General features: G+C 40.6%; 1 protein-coding gene across 6 annotated transcripts in view; it reads right to left on the reverse strand.

Moving 5' to 3' along the window:
• Nucleotides 1–273: 273 nt before the first annotated feature.
• SYTL5 (synaptotagmin like 5) overlaps nt 274–18,810 on the reverse strand; it is a 95,650-nt gene continuing 77,113 nt past the window's right edge. For all 6 annotated transcript variants that reach the window (XM_071430319.1, XM_071430318.1, XM_071430317.1 and 3 more), the window contains 5 exons: nt 16,514–16,675; nt 13,306–13,414; nt 11,955–12,090; nt 10,870–11,078; nt 274–10,261 (listed from right to left, as the gene is read on the reverse strand). In XM_071430319.1, the coding sequence (XP_071286420.1) occupies nt 10,119–10,261; nt 10,870–11,078; nt 11,955–12,090; nt 13,306–13,414; nt 16,514–16,675 (759 nt within the window). In that variant the 3' untranslated portion in view covers nt 274–10,118. The remainder of the gene's footprint in view (nt 10,262–10,869; nt 11,079–11,954; nt 12,091–13,305; nt 13,415–16,513; nt 16,676–18,810) is intronic.

Below are 18,810 nucleotides of genomic sequence, written 5' to 3' on the forward strand. Positions count from 1 at the left end.
AATTCTTAATGGGAACATATGTTCTTACCTGCTGCACTTCTGCTTCTGGCTTTTAATGTCCAACAGTCTTGGAGTAGCAGACTTTTTTCTCCCCCCTTCACCTTGGAGACAGACCAGGCTGTTGATTTGATGGCAGGGAAACATCACTCCAGGGAAACATCATCAAGGATTTGTCACTTCCAGAGCTGTGAAAATACTTGTTTGCAAGTCATCACTTTGAAATTAACAAAAAAAAGTTCCCTGTTTAATAAAAAAATACCAGGAGGCCATCAGAACAGCAAAAAAACTGATTTGTTTTATTACAGCCCAGAGTCTCAACAATCCACTCAAAGAATACACATCATGCATGAGGAGTACAAGTGTCAGAGGAGTGAAAACTGAGAGTTTCAGTTTGGATGCCTGTTCACAGGGTATGATACACAATTTGACTGTCTGAACTAGCACCCAGCATCTGTGCTGTTCATTCTTGCCCCTCAAGAGCACAGTCTTTTTTCAGCCAAATGCTTGTTTGACTTTGACCATAAGGTAGAGTTTTAAATTTTACAGTGGTGTCAGCAGAAGAACAGTTTCAGCAGCATCTTTAAAGCAATCCTTACCAGAATTTGGTCTCTTGCATTCTCTGAAATAACCAAAAAAAAAAAAAAAAAAAAAAAAAAAGAAAAAAAAAAAAAAAGAAAACTCTTTTAAAAAACATTGGTCCTGCAAGTGAACTAATGAGGAAGTGGATATGAAGAGAGGTAAGTCAGCCTTGACACCAGCAAGCAAAAGCTAATTTGTGGGCTGAAGCATGACAGCATCAAGGAGGAGCTGTGTGGGGGTATGCCATGGACAGGATGATCTGCTTCCCAGTGGTAGCAGAGCGTTGCTGAACACCCAAAAGCAGCTGTGAAAGCATGGCTTGGCCCTGCAGTGCTGGTGCCAAAGGCCAAGGAGAGCAGGAAACACCCTGAGCTCTGCAGGTGGTGGTGCCAGGATGAGCAACTGAGAGGCAAGGGTTTGCCAGGATGAGCAGCTGAGGGCCAAGGAAGCCCTGGGCTTTCCAAGCGTTGCTGTTAGGAGCAAGGGACAAGGTCAGGACTGGTGACAGAAATCACAGAAATGCCATTTCTTTTCCAGACCTGACCAAACAAACAATAAAATAAATGTTGAACCCACTGTAAAGGAGCAAGGAGGGTGAGAGGTGGACGCAGCTGTACCCCAGGCTGCCTCCCCTCTGTCAGTGGTTAAGGGAATCAAGGCTGGGCACACCAAGGACATGGAGTGTGGGAGGAGACCAGAGAGGAGCCTCTGAGGTGGCCCAGGGGCTGGAGCACCTCTGCCATGGAGACAGGCTGAGAGCACTGGGGCTGGTCAGCCTGGGGAAGAGGAGGCTGCAGGGAGACCTTAGAGCAGCCTGAAGGGGCTGCAAGAGGGCTGGAGAGGGATTTTCAGAGGGGCATGCAGTGATAGAAAAGGCCCTAAGCTAAAGGAGGACAGGTTTAGATTAGATGGTAGGAAGAAATTCTGAGGGTGATGAGGGCCAGGAATCTGGAGGTTTTCAGGGCCAGGTTGGATGGGGCTCTCTGGAGCATGGAAGACTCCCTGCCCACAGCTGGGAGATTGGAACAAGATGATCTCAAGCCAAACCATTCTGTGATTCTGTGCCTGTGGAACAGAGGCAGCCCAAGGGCACATCCATACACAGACTCTGCGGCCCCAGTTCTCACTCAGGTTCTTTTGCATGCACATGCTTAAAGCATGAATCACAAGTGGACAGGTTTAGGGGTTTTTTCCCCTCACTTTTCTCACTGAAAAAGAAGAGCAACTGATTTCCAATGATTTAAAATCTATTAGAAAAACAAAAATCTCAGGTCTGATTTTTCTCCTGTATTGCTGCAATTCCAATCTGCTGCTGCTCCATGTTGATTTAGGCACAGAGTCAGTGCATCCAGTCATCTTCCCTGACTGCATGAACAGGAGCAGGGCTTTACAATTGCTACCATCAGGGAAGTGATTGCAATCACTAGGCTGTTACAGGAAATTTAATTAAGTGGAGGAGAGTGTGAGTGATTGGATTACTAGTTATATTCTGCACAGAACATCTCTTAAAATCCTGTGATTAAGAAAAGCTGTTCTTGATTAATAATACAAGGATTTTTGCATTTTCTGTTGGACATTTTTGTGGGGAACAATGAAAAATACCATGTACTGTTTCTGTTTTGGAGTCAAATCAGCCTGCATGTATGGTATACAGGGATTTGGTAGAATGGCCTTTTGGGAGTGTTTGAACAAGGGATTTAGTAGTTCTGACTTTAGCCCAGCATTTATATATGCAAATATATTCCAGTAACTCATCCTGTACACTTCTGGTCCCAGAAAAATAACACTGCATAAGCAAGGTTCAGTATCTACACCAGTGCATTCAGTGTCTTTTTTTTTAAGGTTTCACAAAAAATTCTCCTCCCTCAAAGTTACAATGGCTGGAGTCTATTTCATACTCCAAACTCTTCTTGCTATAGCTCTAATCCTACCATTTCTGTCAAAATGCAAATCTAATTGAAAACATGAATATTAGACCTGCCATGAGCCTTACCCTTTCCATTCCACCTCCAGGCTGTTCATTGCAGGAGAAATGACACATCACAGTGTGTGGATACAGTCATGGGCTGGAGGTTCCTACATCAATCTGGAGGTTCTGAGTATGAACCAGATGACTTCAATTATTTCAGATGAGAAAAGAATTACTGTTCCTGACATGCAGCATCTTTTACAAACAAAACTATTGAGATAAATTGTGGGAGACAGCAGTTTCTCAGCAAAAAACCAATTTTGTAAATGGCCTGATTTTCCCCAGATTCTACCTAATAATCAACCTAATTAGATGAGAACAACCCCTGCTGTCACACACCTCCTCTACAGCTGCAGAAGAGAGACAAATTTGAAGTTGCACATCCCTATTCTTGAAGTTCAAAGCCCTCTGGGACAGAAAGTGTTGTGCTTTAATGAAAACACCAGTGATCCTTCACAGCTCTGCACTAAACAACCACAACATGGGACTTCAATACAGCTCAGTGCTTACATAAGAGCATGAGTCAGACTGCATCACATAATTAATGAAAATGCAGAGCCTAAAGAGTAACCTGGAGTGTATTTAAATACTCTAATGATCACAACCCACTTTTTAAGTTGAGGTGGGGGAATAATAGAGCTCAGGCTGTGCAATCTCAGTGCTTGATCACTTCCAGCCACTCACCACAGTCTCTGCTCCTGCTGTACATCCACAGGAAGCAATAAGTGCTTCACACTGTCAGGAGGTGGCACAGCTCCTCTTGGCCATGCAGCTGCTGCCCATTTCTCTCTCCTCTTTTGTGGCTGGAGGACATTTTTATGGCAGCTTGGTGAAGGGAAGAGTGGGAAATCAGCTGCAGGTGCTGGAAGGCAGAGAGCAGCAAGGCTGCCTGGTCTAGAGGAGCCAGTGAGGACATGGGCAGATGAGGAGAGCACATGTGTTTTTTCTCTGGCCTCTTCCAAGCAGTGACCCAGCTGCTGCATGCTCTGTGAAACACAGAGGGAGCAAGAGTGCCAGTGTCCATGCAGAATGTGCTAGTGCACATCTAGTCACCAACATGCCTCCCATTGCCACCCAGGCAGCCAGAAAGTAACCAAAACCTGAATTTCAATAATTAGCATGGCCCATACTAAGGATAATTACAAGGATAATTAGTCATCTATCACCTCCAAGAGAAGGGGAGGAGGAACTAATGTTCAGTTGTACAGGAGTGACAGAGATGTCTTCCAGACCCCCAAGCAAGTCCTTGAGTACAGTTCTGAGCAAAGGTACAGAGAGCAGAGAAATGGCAGGGGGGCTCTTCCCCTACCTGCAGCTGCCTTCCAGTTTTTGGGTGTCTGACCTGCCCATAAAGGCCAGAACCAGCACAGGGATGAGCCAGACAAGAGTGGTGTGAGGGCAGAAGACCCTGAGCTCAAACCACTCCCAGAGATCACTGAGAGCTCATCTGCAGAGCTCATCTCCCCTTAACCTGGGCACAGGAACTGAGCCAGGCTTTCAGAATGCTCCAGAGGCAGCACAAGCCCTGAGCCCAGGGTTTGCCCCCTTTCTCACTGGGAAGGCACAGCAAGACACAAATGCCCAGGAGAACCACAAGAAGATGTGAGAGAGCCCTCAGCTCTGAGGAAAGTTGAAGTGAGCACAACTCTGCTGAAAGTGTAGATTAAGGGGTCGAATGCTTGCTGTTTTTTCTTATAATAATAATTTAAAAAGAAATCAGGACCAGAAATTACAGAAAATATGCATTTTGAACATACCTGGATGTTCAGGTGGGCAGGACCTTGAACTAGGGAAGAGGCAGGAGATTCAGAGATGGAGGGGAGGACCTGGTGAACAGGCGGAGTTAATATACATGTAAAATAATTTTATAGCAAGGAGGAAGAGAATGCTATATTTTCCATTTCCTTAGAATTGCATATTTAAAAGAAATCAGATGTAATGCTTATGAAATCAAAAATAGCTTAATTTCTATACTTTAAGTGCTTTTAAGACAAGAAAAGGAGAGACAGAGACACCATCAATGGAGTCTCACCTCCGAAAACATGCAAGGCCCCCTGCATTAGGCATCACATATAAGAGATGTCTTTACCTCAGTGAGATAATATGGGATACTCCTGGGAGACATAGTCTCCTGTAATTCATTTTAGGAGAGACAAAGACACAGCAGCATTTCAGTATTTTAATTTAGAAGACATAACAGAAATCTTGACAACATCTGCAAATGTCTTACCAGCCATCTTTGTCCACAAAACAATGAACAATGCACAGTACAAAAATGTTCTCAGCAGAAAACATTGCTTTGTCTCAATTTGGGCAAAGCTTAACATACTGCAATACCATTTACTGCTACTACTGTTCATGTCCACCAGAATGATTAAACAAATGGCTAGCAACAGATTTTTAGCAGAACAAAGGCAGCACGAGGGATATGTGACATTCTCTAATTGCTGCAACAAATGACTATGCTTGGCTTTAGGCAAACCTCAACAATTAGAACTATTCTCAAAAATATACAGAGAGCTGTCAGGAGCAGTAGCACACAGCCATGTAAATGTTATTGCCACAAAGTAGGGTTGTTGAAATAAATAATCTAAATAAAAGGTCAAGATGCAGCCAGGGTGAGTTTCAAAAACAACCTAAAAAGTCACCTAAAATGCAAGCTGAGATTCAGTTTCCAGTGTTAATATACACAGTATAATTAACACTGTATTATCACTTATTAAACAGCATTTGAAAACATGGAATCATCAGGGAGGAGATTCATGGGCACAGTGGTAAGGGTCTGTTAGCATGCTTCTGAGTATCTCCTGCTGAGCAGTGGTAAAGGGCATCACTGCACATAATAGTCTGCATCCTGTTCTGGAATTCACCATCATTTCACTAGGGTTCTCAAACGTTAACATTTCTGGGGGTAGAGAAAAAAAACAACTAATTATTTGGAAAAATAGTTTATAAAGTGCATGAGTCAGCTCTCAGAAGATACTTGTTTATGTTATGGTGGCAAAATGTTGAAAAACTGTGTGTTAGCAAAGGAAAATTTCAGTCTTAACCTCATATAGAAGAAAATAAGTGGGGCTCTCCCATCACTTGTGCATGCTGCCTCCTCCCAGATATTGGGGATCAGAGTCCAGGGAGAACCTTCTGGTCAGGCTGCTGAACTGAAGGGAGGGGTGAAGGGAAGAGAAACCCTTGCAAAGATTCAGGCACAACTCTTGTTATCTTGTGTGAGCCCACAAACCAGACAGCTGTAGAAACAGGGCTCTGATCCCTTCTCCAAAGGTGTAAGAAACCCAAGCAGGTTTTCTCTTCATGGATGCTACAAAAAAACCTGCAAAACTTTACATTCCTGGAGCTTGGCAATGTGCAGAGCCATCAAGAAGTCAAAATTACACCAGACTGAAATGCAACCCTGCTGTTACTTCTCCTTATCTGTTAGGACCAGTGGATGCTCAAAGGCTGCTGTGCTGTTGTAGTTGAGTTGATATTTTGCAGAATACTGTTTAGAATAATTGCATTTAGCAGAGCTTAACCAGTCAGGAAAAGAAAAATCAAAAATTAATATATAAAAATGCTTAATTCATGCTGCCTCAGCATAATCTGCATTGGAGAGGCACAGAAGAAGAAGCTTCCAGTCTAATGTACCTTGATCAAAACATGCTCACCATCCTAATGCTTTCTCTCTTAAACCATTACAGCTGGAAAAGAAGGATGGAAATGTGGCATCTGAAAGGCATCCAAGGAGGGCAGTGGCACTTGGATTAGCACAGGAAGGTGGCAACAGCAGCCCCTGGTCTTTGCAGCTTTCCTTTCACCTCACTCAAGTGTAACATGGTGGAGGTAGAGGAGATAGGAAGGACATTTCAAACCTATTTCATCTGGTTTTGGAATCTCAACATGCAAGGAGGTTTAGAAGCGTGAAGTCCCCATTCAGCTGATAGAGAAAATCACCAGAGAGCAGGGCTGGATGCCAAAATCTGCTGTCAGGGCCTGGAAAGCCTATCAAAAAGCATCAGCTCTTTTTGATAGTTATTGGCACTGTCTGTAGATGTGTTTACTGGCCCAAATTGACCTTTTAGAGCTAAAGTTGCACTTTTATTCTTCTTAATGGGTTGAACCTTCAAAATTTAATCACAAATCTTGCTAGAAAAATATGTAGCAGAGTAAAATGTGTTTTGTAACACATTTTCTGCACCCACCATAGAGCAGATTTCTTCTCCACTGATGCAGCTTCAGTTGTTCAGGTCTGTGTAGAAAAAGACTTCAGAAACATCAGCTCTGCTGTATCTGTTTACTCAGGGCACGAGTTTATGAATCAGCGTTAAAATTGTGGCCATTTCCTCCCGAAAATTAGCTTTGAATAAACCATTCATGCACCTTCAATATTATAAATACAGATAGAAAAGGAAGGCCTTGGTCTAATTCCTGGCTTTCTGTCTTTTTTGTTCAGCCTGGTAACACACAGTGCATGATGACGCACAATTATGGGCAATTAATTCAAATATCCGGGAAACAAGAAATCACATCTGCAGTTAATCATCTTGTGCTTTTTCCAAACCATAAACCATCTTTACAGAAGAAGAGAACAAAGAGTTGAGAGACATAATTAAATATGACATTTTCCATAAATCAGATGATTCCTACAAATGGGCTGATAACATCAGAGAGCAGCAAAACTTTCCAAATTGCTCTGGTGTTTATCTGATGCTCATCCTCTCTCTGAGGCTCTGGTGAGTGTGACAGCTTTTATAGTGACACCATGCTGCACAACTGTCCCTGCTAAGCCAGGAGGTGATTTCACTCTTCTACCCCAAACCCCCCCAGTGGCAATCACCACCTCCTTGGCTGGAATTCCTTCCCAGGTGAAGCTGTTCCCTCCACAGGCTGAGCTGCAGCCTGCTCAGAGCCCAGCCTGTGACTTCAGCTGTGGGCTCAGAGGGACATTTTGGCCCTTTGGAAGGAAAAGGCAGAGCTTAAAGCCCTTGTATGAGCTGGGTGACACTTCCCAGATGTAACCATTCATCACAAACTCTGCCTTATGACCAAAATGGGCAGAAGTTGAAGCAGTAAAATACAATTTTTTTTGTTTCAAAGCAAGATGTGAATTAGCCAAAATATTCATGCTTAGGAGATTAGGAAGTACCATTCAAAAATTAGGCAAAAGCTTGTGTTCCATGCAAAAGTAAATTAAATTTTAAATTATTTTAAGTTTTTTTCAGTTTGGCAAATGAAAAAAAAGCCTGTTCCAGGGTCCAACTTGGAGGAATTTTTTTGTTATTATTTTTGCCATTTTCACCATCAAAATTAATCAAAGCAAACTATTCAACAGACCAATGTTCCTCTACAATTTTAGCTGGAATGTTACCTCAAGGAACCATTTTCTTTACATTCAACAAGTTTATCTGTTTGAAACAACTTCTAGCAAAAGGAAAAAAAAAAACAAATTTATGACTACATGTCAATGTAATATTATTATTCCCAAAATAAATTCAGGTTTGTAGTACAAAGAACCAAGACAACTCAAAACAATTCTGTTAAAGAGAGAGGTAGTTAAGGTGTCAAAAGTTAGGTTTGGTCACTTTGGAAGATACTGATAAAAATAATCTAATATTAAAGACAGACTATGGTGATAAGAACAAAGTCATAAAATGTTGTGTGCTTGATATTTGTGCTCTAATTTATCATCTCACAGCACCTGTGGCACAGATTTGTAGAATGACAGAATCATTTAGGTTGGAAAAATTAAAAGTCAGCTAAAACCAAACTAGACTGCCCTCACTGCCCAATTTCAGCTGAACTTCAGACAAAAATGAAGAAAAGATAAAGAAGGAAAATGAAGTCAGTTTTCTTGAGTAACCACTGATGTTTGGTTCCCAATCTAAGATTTTGTGGGAAAATTTTCAGTTTCAAAGATGACTTGGTAATTTCTGAAAAGGGTGAGTCTCCAACTGGGCAATCAATACCTCCAGTGACTTTTAAAAGTTATATTAGAATTTTGAAATAACTTATGCATAATGAAACAAATAATTTTATTAAAACTACTGTTTTCAACATGAATAAATACTTTTTTTTAAATCCAATAATATTATGATTTTAAAAGACTGGCTGTAAACTTTCCTGCAGTTTCCAGCCACTCCAACAAAAACCAGCATAAAATATCTTAAAAAGAGAAAAATTAATATTACATTTTAAGGTTTTGAGTTCAGCTCTAAATACATGTACTTAATTGTACACTAGGACAAGTACAGATGTAAAAATCTCCAGCTGTAGTTGCTTAGCTACCAGATTGTATTCTGTTGTTCAATCTAGATTCCTTGCAATAAACTTTTGGGGGGGAAAATGTAGGAATAGCTATAGGTGAATTTACCAGTGCAAATAGAAAGCTGTGTTCTAATTGTGGAAAGGTCAGAGGAAATGCTTTTCACTCAGTTTCCTGATCTTCCTTTGTCTTACACCTTGAGGACCACAAAATTACTGTTGAACAATTGTCATGGTTAGTAAGATTAATGATTGCATTGGCCAAGACCCACTCATCATTAAATCCACTGGGGGATGTTCAGGAGCAAAAATGTCCTACTTGGATTATAAATAATGTGCATGGGCCTGAATGGGACCCCAGCCCATTCAGAGGAGATTTTACAGTGATGCAAATCATTTTGGCATGTGCTTTAATCCCATTCTGTTCTATACAATCTGTTGAATCAAGTTTTAGCTAAATCTGTCCAAACCTGGCATGTGTCTCATCTCAGCAACACATCAGATGAGGACTGGCATGTGGACATATTCCCTCTGTTCAATGACATCAGAAGGTCTTGGCTAGAGCTGTCAACTGAATGAAAAACAGCAGCATCATGCAGTTCTGGAAACTGTTTGAGGATTTGTTATGATTTATTTTCATTAGAGGCTCTTTGACTACGTTGAACCAAGTCTGCCTTTGATACATGTGCATTAAAATACCCAGAGGATGCCAGGACACCAGCACTGCCCAGCAGCTCACTGCTGCCTGGTTCTAGGGAAGTGCAACACTGGGTTTTGGTCCCAAGCCTGTCGTGCTGCACCACTGCACAGCCCAACAGGCAAACACGATGAACAAACGCTGTTTGTTGTCCTTCAGAACATTATGGCTTCTTGATTTACAAACACCAAAGCACAGACTCACTCTGAATCTGCTTGTTCTGTGCCACTGCTGCCTTTGGGGCCATCCCTGAGCCAGAAGGAGATTCGTAAACCTGGCATCACTCACTAAATGACCAGCAAGAGAGTTTGCTCACTCTGAGCAGCCCTCAGGCAGAATGCTCATCAGCTGCACACCAGCCACCAGAGGGGACAGAGGAAGCCAGTCTGATCTCTGTGCAAGGTCCAGCTCTCACTGGCTTCAGGAGAAACAATTCACACAAGAAGCCTGGGTAAGGAATGTGTGCATGAAAGTGCAGAATGCATTAAAGTCTCACTCAGAGCCTTAATATCCAAGGCAAAGGGTACAACCCTTCTCAGGTTCAAATGGGCCAAGTGACAAGAGCCTGGACACCCCTGAAGCCAGGAGCAGCTGTGGCACCCCCACAGTTAAAGTCCTTCAGAGCCTGCGTTTCCCCATGCTGGATCTCAGCATCAACACCCCTTCCACTGCAGCTCCTGGGCTGTCAATCATCTTCTGCCAGAGGTGCTGCTCTTCCCCTTGGGAGTCCATCCAGTCAACCTCCTTGCCATTGCTCACACCTGGCAATTGTAAAAACATGGGAATTTTCCATTTTAGGAGCAGTTGGATAACATCACTCCTCATTTACTACAACGGTGTGCAAGAGAAATGACGAGCACTTTACTCTTCCACCTGCACACAGGGAGTTGCACTGAGAGCAGGCAGCTCCTGGAGAGCACCAGTTTGTCATTGAACACCTTCAGGCACATGGGCAGAGGCTCATAAACCTCCCCACACTGCACCACTAACAACTTTTTCCCAGCACAGGGGGAATGGATTCACACCTCTTCCAGCTCACACCATGGCCAGCAGAAAGGCTGCACAGAAGTAGCTGACTCCCTCTCACTGGGATGCTAAGGAATGCTTCCCAAGGTATTCACAGTTCTTTTAGACTGTGCAGAAATACAAATGGGCACATAATTTTTGTGTCTCATTCCATGGAGGAAAGAACTAAATCATCTACAGATTATCCACATGTTGCCTTTTCTCCATTTTCAAATTCCACAACTTCCTGTGTATTTTCAAAAACACTCAGTGACATTTCTGTTCTTCATACACATGAATCAGGTGGGGTAAGGAAAGAGGAGAGCAGAATAAGAAAAGCAACACGAGTCAGATGGGACCTTACCCTTTCCAGTGCTCAAACGGACACCTCCCAAAAAAATATTACTGGAGAGTGACTCCTTGTCCCACACAGTCAGCTCCAGGCAGACATTCCTTATGTCCCCTGAATTCAAACCACTGAAGGCAAAGGTGTGATTCCACTGGGGGTTCACACTCCTTTTTACTATGGGAGTTTTGTGTTTCGTAGCTTTGCTGTCATCTGGGAGCAGGTACCTGGGAGATAAAGGAAAGTGAATATGGAAATGGATTTTCACATTGTATTCATAATGTATAACAATCATGTAGAGGCTCAAATGGGATCAGGACCCCATCTCCCCACTGGTATTATGTTAAACATCTACCTCAAGCGCTTATTTTGCATTTGTGCTCCATTTGTTCTCATACCTACAGTGTCAGTTACCACAAGCAGAATTTGGAATTAGGTCTTCTTGCCCCAGGAGTCAAACAAAAACTTTTTGTTTCAGTGAGGCTAAATATAGACAGTCATAAAAACATTGGCTAGAAGGGACCTCTCTGGAGTCATCTTGTCCAGTGTCTATCTCAAAGTGCAAGAAGAGATTGTCCAGAAAGGAATTAAAATTATTTTTTCTACTTAAAATGTATGACTGAGTGATAATTTTAAGCACAGCAGAAGATCAAGATAAATTCTAAGCTCCTCCAGGGAATTAAAGACAGGATGTTTCCTGTGGACCCTGTTCAGTAACAACACTCCACCCATTAGTATGAATTGGAACATATCTAGAAATCAGCAAGCCTGAAAACTAGCATTCAGAGCAAAAACTGGCAAAGAAAAATGTTTTAAGATATCTATTAGTTCCTAAATGTAACATTTATAATGCATATCCTACATTTATGAGAAATCCATTATAATGAGAGATGCAGGATTTGGTTAATTTTTTTCAAACACAAGCATTCTGTGTAGTTTGGATTTTGAGTGTCCAACACAAAATGCTGCATGTCTAAAAAAACACACATATGTTGTCATACTATGTAAAATTTTGGTGTACCACATGCTTACAGGCATGTGACACAAATCTTAAATTAGATCCAGTGAAGTCATTAAAAAAAGGAGACAAAAACCCCACAAACCCTTTAACAAAAGTGTCAGATGTGCCTCCTGATTTCACTGCTGTTAAATTCTTTGCTTCTTTGATGAGGACTTCTAATATGCCTCCAGATGGTAGATGAGAATCTCCTTTCTTTCCTTTTTTGAAGCCTCTCTTTCCTAAGCATAGAACAAAGTTGCAAAATTACAATCAGAAATTATATTGTGGTATATATTATATACTCACAGACTCCAGGCTGAGGCACTGAGCACATTCTAATAGGTGTAATATAACATCTAATAGATATATCAGTATATATTGTAAGACTGATTTAAAAATGTAAATGGTCTTGGCTAGATTTTTAAAAGTAATCATCGGGAGTGATGTTAAAATGTACTCATTTTAAAAAATGCAGGCTGTATCTGGACTGAGCTGGTAACAATGAACTTTTAAGGGAGCAAATCTTCAGTAAACCTTACTACTAGTAGAGGGAATATCATCTGTCAAAAAAAAAAAAAGAAAAAAGGAAAAGAAAGAAATCTGATCCATCCAATGGAAATGCTAACAAGCAATACTGTCACTAAGACAGTGATATACCTGCATCTGGGATATCCATGGGCACTCAGGTGCTGCCCAGTGATTGCTCTCACTTCAGAGGATTGCTGTTCCTCATGCTAACACAATGCAAAGAGAGAGTAACTCTCCTCCCTTGTTCATTGCTGATGAAAATAATGGCTCACCCTGAAGATCTCAAATAAGATTTTACAGGACTAAATTGCAGCAGTAATACAGTAAGACTGAGCAGAGGAAAAGCAGTGAGAAAAATAGGTGAAAATGAGGAGACAGATTCAGGTGAATTAAGCATGAAGAACTAAGTGAGGTCTCTTACTTGATCAGCTAAGCACTGTATATAACTAGCTGAAAAAAGAACTCTCAGACTACAATGCAGACAATTTATTTCTCTGTGGCTGCCCTTGATCATGTTACCTAATGTCTGGATTTTTTTTTTAATTAAGTCAGAGCCAGGCATCAACCACTGACTGCATATTCCTCTTCCATTCTCTCTTCTTAAGTTCAGTGTAAGAGAAAAGGATGAAGCAAAAGAAACATACACATAGTTCAGAATTTCCTTTTCACCCATAACTATTGAAGCCAGGTTGCATAAGGCCTTGAACAACCTGGTCTAGTGGAAGGTCCCTGCTCATGGCAAGGGGCTTGGGACTAGATGGTCTTTCAGGTCCATTCTACCCCTTAACATTCTGTGATTCTACAAATGAGCATATTAAAGTATGATTTCAATCTTCACCAGTACCATTACTTCACCCTAATTGAGGATTTTTAATACATCATCATCACATGATTTTTTAAATCCTCATTATTAATGTTTGTTTTACCTTGAAACTGTCCCAGAGGAAGCATTAGGTTTCTGTCTGGGGGAATATAACGTAAAACCACTGTCAGTTCTCCTTTGTATTGAAGCCCAAAATCTGTCACAGCCTCCACCTGAAGAGGAAAAAAACCAAACCAACCAGAAATCCAGCCAAGGTTAATCATTCAACTTTTTCTTTTAATTCTGTTGAAATATAGCAATAAATCTATAGAGTGCTTTAAACACTTCTTAAACACATCAAGATGTATCAGCCCACTTTCAGATAATAAGACATTCAAATTGGAGGCAATCACATTTTAGAAAACTCTCTGAGCTAGGGAATGCAAACTCTCAGAAAAATAAACCCATGGGGCATTAGACACTGTTCAGTGAACACACAGAAGAGAGAGTTATCTAGCATGAGTAAGTGAAAAAAACAACAACAAAAAAACCCCCTCAAACTTATTTCTGAGTATATAAACTATAACTGATTTAAGCTGATAGGCAGCCCTTATTTGCACCAGTCAGGATTTAAAATATAATTAGTTTCATGGATTTTGGAGAAGTCCCTCCTGAGTCACTCTTTGACTGGATGTGTAGGGAATGAAGGTGAGGGAGAGCAGAGTGCAGCTTTGAAACAGAAAAACTTCTTAAAAACTGTTATTCCCACTGTCCTTTCTCTTTTCTACACAGCTATTATTTCTGCATCTTTTTTTATAAATGTTTAAATCTTACCCAGAAGAATGCAACCAATGCTCTGCAGTCCATCTATTTTAAAATAATATCACTGGCAGGGTACTGAACTTCCATTCACTTTGCAAGAAGTTGGAAATTACATTTTAAAAGCATTGGATGCAACACAGGGAGCTCTGACTTCACTGGTGGAGCTGGGACCACTCTCAGCAGCCTGGTGCAGTGAGAGCTGTCCCTGCCCATGGCAGGGGATTGGAACAGGGTGATCTTTGAGACCCCTCCAAACCCAAACCATTCTGTGATTCTCTGATGTGATTTCTGTACATGCCTCAGTGCTTAGATTTGGGTACAAATGAACAAATCTTCCTGATTTCTTCACAGGGATGAAGGACATGGATAAAGGGAGAGGATCCTCCAGCACTGCTGGAGGCACACGAGGCACCACAGAAGCCTTTAAAGAACAGTTTGTGGAGGAATGTCTGACCTGTGAATGTCTGACCTTCTATGAGATGTATTCAGCTTGTTTCCTGACATCCCACGAAGGTCAAAATTCTATTGCCCAGAGGAAAAAAAGCAAAAAACCCCACCAGGAATTCCTAAGGTGTGTGCAGAGGGTCAGCATTGCCTTCACCTCACAGACTCCGGGCTGAGGCACTGACCACTCACTGGGCTCAGTCTGCACTCAAGGATGGGACAGAGAACAAAGCAATTTTAGCCACAGCAACAGGGCCCTTTTGTGGCTTTGAAGCATTTTTACAGCAGCACAGGCACTGCTGTGTTGCTCTACACACTGAGAAAAACAGTCCTGTCTGACCCCAGTGTCCAATGCCAGCTGCTGCAACAAAGGACTAAAGAAAACCTGTAGTAAATGGCTGTGGAATAATTTACACATCTACATTTTGCCAGTCAGGCAGCTCACTTTTGGCCTAAACTAAGCAAGTTTAGGATCAAGTTTCCCATAAAGGCATCAAAGGTTATTTTTTATTTAGTTCTACTAGTGGACGAGCAATTGTGTAAGTCCTAATGCCAGAAAAAAATTTGTCAGCCTCTCCTCCAAACCCACATGACTCTATCTATACTCTGTCCTCTCTTTAGCCACAGAACTATTTTTCTGCTTTTTCTGACTTAATCACACTCCTCTGGAAAAGAGATCTCTCAATGCTCATAGAAGAAACACATCTTCAAGTCTCCAGCCTTTTCACTAAAGCAGCCAAATGATTCATGATAAAACAAACAAAGCACTGTAATAAATCCCAGAAAATGTTTGATTACCATTCCTCCATTCCTGTCCCTATCAGGGGTCCATATAGGAGAATTGTGTGTATTTTTTGCGTGGATATTAACTACTGCTTCTTTTAGTAGTAGTAATTGATTTTTTTTTTAATATCATCCTTGCTGATCAAAAACTTCAGCAGTGTTCTAAGTTTAGAAACATTATTGGTAACAGCGTAGGAGGCAGACAAGGCCAATTCTGTGTTTGCTTTCTTTGACAGTAAAATAATTTAAAAATCCTTTTAATGGTATTGGAAATAATCAGACACCACCTTCCAGCTGGACTGGCTGAAATGCTTAGTGACTCATTACTTATTTTCCTGAGCAGGAGAGCTTCATGACTATTTTGGTTATTTTCCCATTAGGATTAAAGAAATTACCAAAAAATTAATTACAGAGCAAATAGGTCCATCTCCCACCTGATAGAAAGGCAGAAATTAAACACTCTCTCCTGAAACCCAAAAGATAATATGATTTCCTTAAATGTAATTAACATAAAAAAACCAAATCATCTAGTCAACCTTGACAATATTAGCTGCACACCTTATATTTTTTTGAAATTAGAAAGATACACTTTAATGTCACTCTAAACCCCTGGAATTCCTGGGGATTATGGATGCTGCAGGGGCAAGCAAGAGAGAAGCCTTTAATCCTCTAGTTTACAACAGCTCTTTGAATCTCTTCCAAAACTGAACACGTTCACCAAAGCAGGGGAGCCCTGGGCACAGAAGTCACCCTGCCCTCCCCTGAGCACAGGGCATGCTCTGCTTCACAGACTTCTCCATCTCCTGGCTCAGAAGCTTTTTCTGGTGCCTTTGCAGTTAAGGTGAATTAGAGTCATCAAGAAGTTGTTTTGTCACATCTGAAAGGTATAAAGCACTTTGAACTGAAAAAAATAAAACTTGTTTCTTTAATAACCTCTCAAGGGTTGGGTAAGGGGAATGGTAGGGAAGTTATTTGTTTTATGTGCTATTTTAAAAGATTAATGTATTTATTAAGTAATTTTTATTGGAGTTTATTACAGGACAAATTTACTGTTTATTTAAAAGCTTTTTTTGTTATTGTCTTTAAGTAAACAATCATATGTGAAAATTTCATGACGACTTTAAAACCAGTAAGTTTTTGCTGAATTAAGAATAAGAAATTTCTTAATTGTCGTATTAGACACTTATAATGTCCTGCTTTATAAAAAGTTCCAAGGGAAAAAAAATAACTAACTCTTGCTAAATTTGCTTCACAGCACTTTCACCAGTCCTGGAAACCCTTACCTTGGGCTGGAGCACAAACCACTCATCACCCTGATTTTCAAAGTTCCAGGAATCGAATGGAATTTCCACTTCCCCAAGGAAGCTGTTCCGTCCAAATCTGTCATAGTGCCAGACAGAAACCTGCAGGGTCCTGGTTTCCAGCTGTGAGTGACTGATGACATACTACCAATAGAAAAAGAGAAAAGGAAACTCTCAGAATAAGCAGAAATAATATTTTCCACTAAGTCTTTTATGGCTCTAGCTCAGTTGCACCAAGCCCAGAGCAGTTAACAAATGGAGCATGAAAGAGAGATTTGTTTTCCTTGCAAGCATGATTGATCAAGCCAGAAAGTTCATAATATTAATGTGAAATATTTATTTGCCGTATACATCCAGTGATAATTTATGTATACATAAATTCTATCACTATTGTGGCTTTTTTTTTGTGTTATTTACTGAGTATTTATGACTATAAAGTAAATTATGATGCTTAAAAATATTATCCTACAATTTAATTCCCTACAAGTTTATATAAAAGAAGGAGATCAACACCTAGGTTGGTGAAAAGAAGAAACCCCACTGGTTCTTTCATCCCTAAAGACAGTCTGCTTAACACTGCTTTCCAGAAAGCAGCCTCTCATTTCCAATTTTTTCTTTGTAGGTTACAAAAAATGGTCCTGAAAATACATATAGCAGCATGGGCAAGGCATGCACTGAGCCTACCAGTAACCATTGTTGGGTTTGAAAGCTATTAAAAAACTCATGTCTAGCTATTGATATATCAAAGCTATTAAAAAACTCACATCTAGATATTAATATATCAAAGCTATTAAAAGACTAGCATTGTAGTCTAGCAAATACACAGAAAATTATAAACATCTGGAATTCTGGCTCTGCACACTCTACTTTTAGCAAAAAGCCCATTATTTCCTTGACATTCACCCTTCTCCTAGTGTTAGCTGAAGAAACCCAGATGTCTTATTTTTGCATCAGGAACAATATCTGGACATGGAGAAATACTGTCCAAAAGCTGAGCCAGTCAGGTCAGTTGGCAAATTATGTACAGATACATCTACTGTGCCTAACCCTGGATGCCAACTATTCCACTGTGAGAAACCTCATATTCTGCAACAATGGAGTAAAAGTCAAAGAGGGAAGATACAAGACAGATTTAATTATTTTTATTTTCTTTTTTTTTAACAGGATTTTCAGTTGGGATGAACAGCCCTTCCTTATCTACACACATTTTGTTATAATCTGTATTTCTGAGAAAATTTTATGTCCTGTCTTCACCCTGCAATTATGTTTAGTGCTATATTACTTGATAAATAAAATCTAATTCTTTATTTTTTTCCCAGTTCAGGCAAGCCTTAATTTTACTCTATACCATTTAAAAATGAGGCTATAAAAAGTCTCTCCCTTGGCAAGCAGCACGGCCTGACCGAGCGTGTGCGCCTGCAAAATGGTTTTGTAGTCAGGCCAAGCCAAGTACACCAGCCAGGGAACATCTATTTGCTTCTATTACAGGAAACTTATTTAAAATGTAACTGAAATAAAAAGAAATCAGGAGAAACTAAAAGGAGTTTCTGTTTTCATGGTAGTCTGCTGGATAACTCCTTCCAGTTGGTGGGAAAGGGAGCAATCAGGAATTTGGAGATGAAGATGCCAGAGAGGCAGTGAAGGGGCAGCATCCCCCCATTCCCACCTGCACCACAGAGCCAGGGAGGTGAGTGAGCAGCTGGTGAGGAGCTCAGAAGATTTCAGCCTCTCTGGTGGGGGTGGCTAAAGGGCAAGGAAGGAGAGAGCTGTGGGCACTGTGTCCTCAAGCACATCAAGCCCATTGCAACACAAAATTACCTTCACCAAGGGTTTTTAAGAAGACAAATAATGAAGCAGATGCTAACATTTTGTTATCAAAGTTAGTTCTGCTTTAGAAATAAGTTAAACCTCCCAGAAGAATTCAGGTCTTAGTGCAAAATGTTATTTTCTCTTCTAAATCAGTTAGACAGAAAGTTCTAATCTAGCTTTGTTTCAGCATCAGACATATAAAATCTCTAAGTTGCTTTTAACAACTCTAAGCTCAGGCTAGATGGGAACATCAACAGTTTTGAAAGAGATCTATGGAAACTAATGGAATTTTTAACCATAAAGGAGAGAACCAAACAAAACTTCCTTAATGTTGAAAGCCAGAAATTGCTACTCCTAGGTTTGCTAGATGCTTTTGCTTAAACACCTTCCCTTTAGAGGCATTTCCTCCAAGTTCTAATCCCTGTACTGGAAGATATAGAGAAAATACCTGTGAGCACAAGTGAAACATT

The sequence above is a fragment of the Agelaius tricolor genome, unplaced genomic scaffold (genome assembly GCF_023055355.1).
Source record: "Agelaius tricolor isolate 1412-34295 unplaced genomic scaffold, bAgeTri1.0.p SCAF_7, whole genome shotgun sequence".
Lineage (NCBI taxonomy): Eukaryota > Metazoa > Chordata > Aves > Passeriformes > Icteridae > Agelaius > Agelaius tricolor.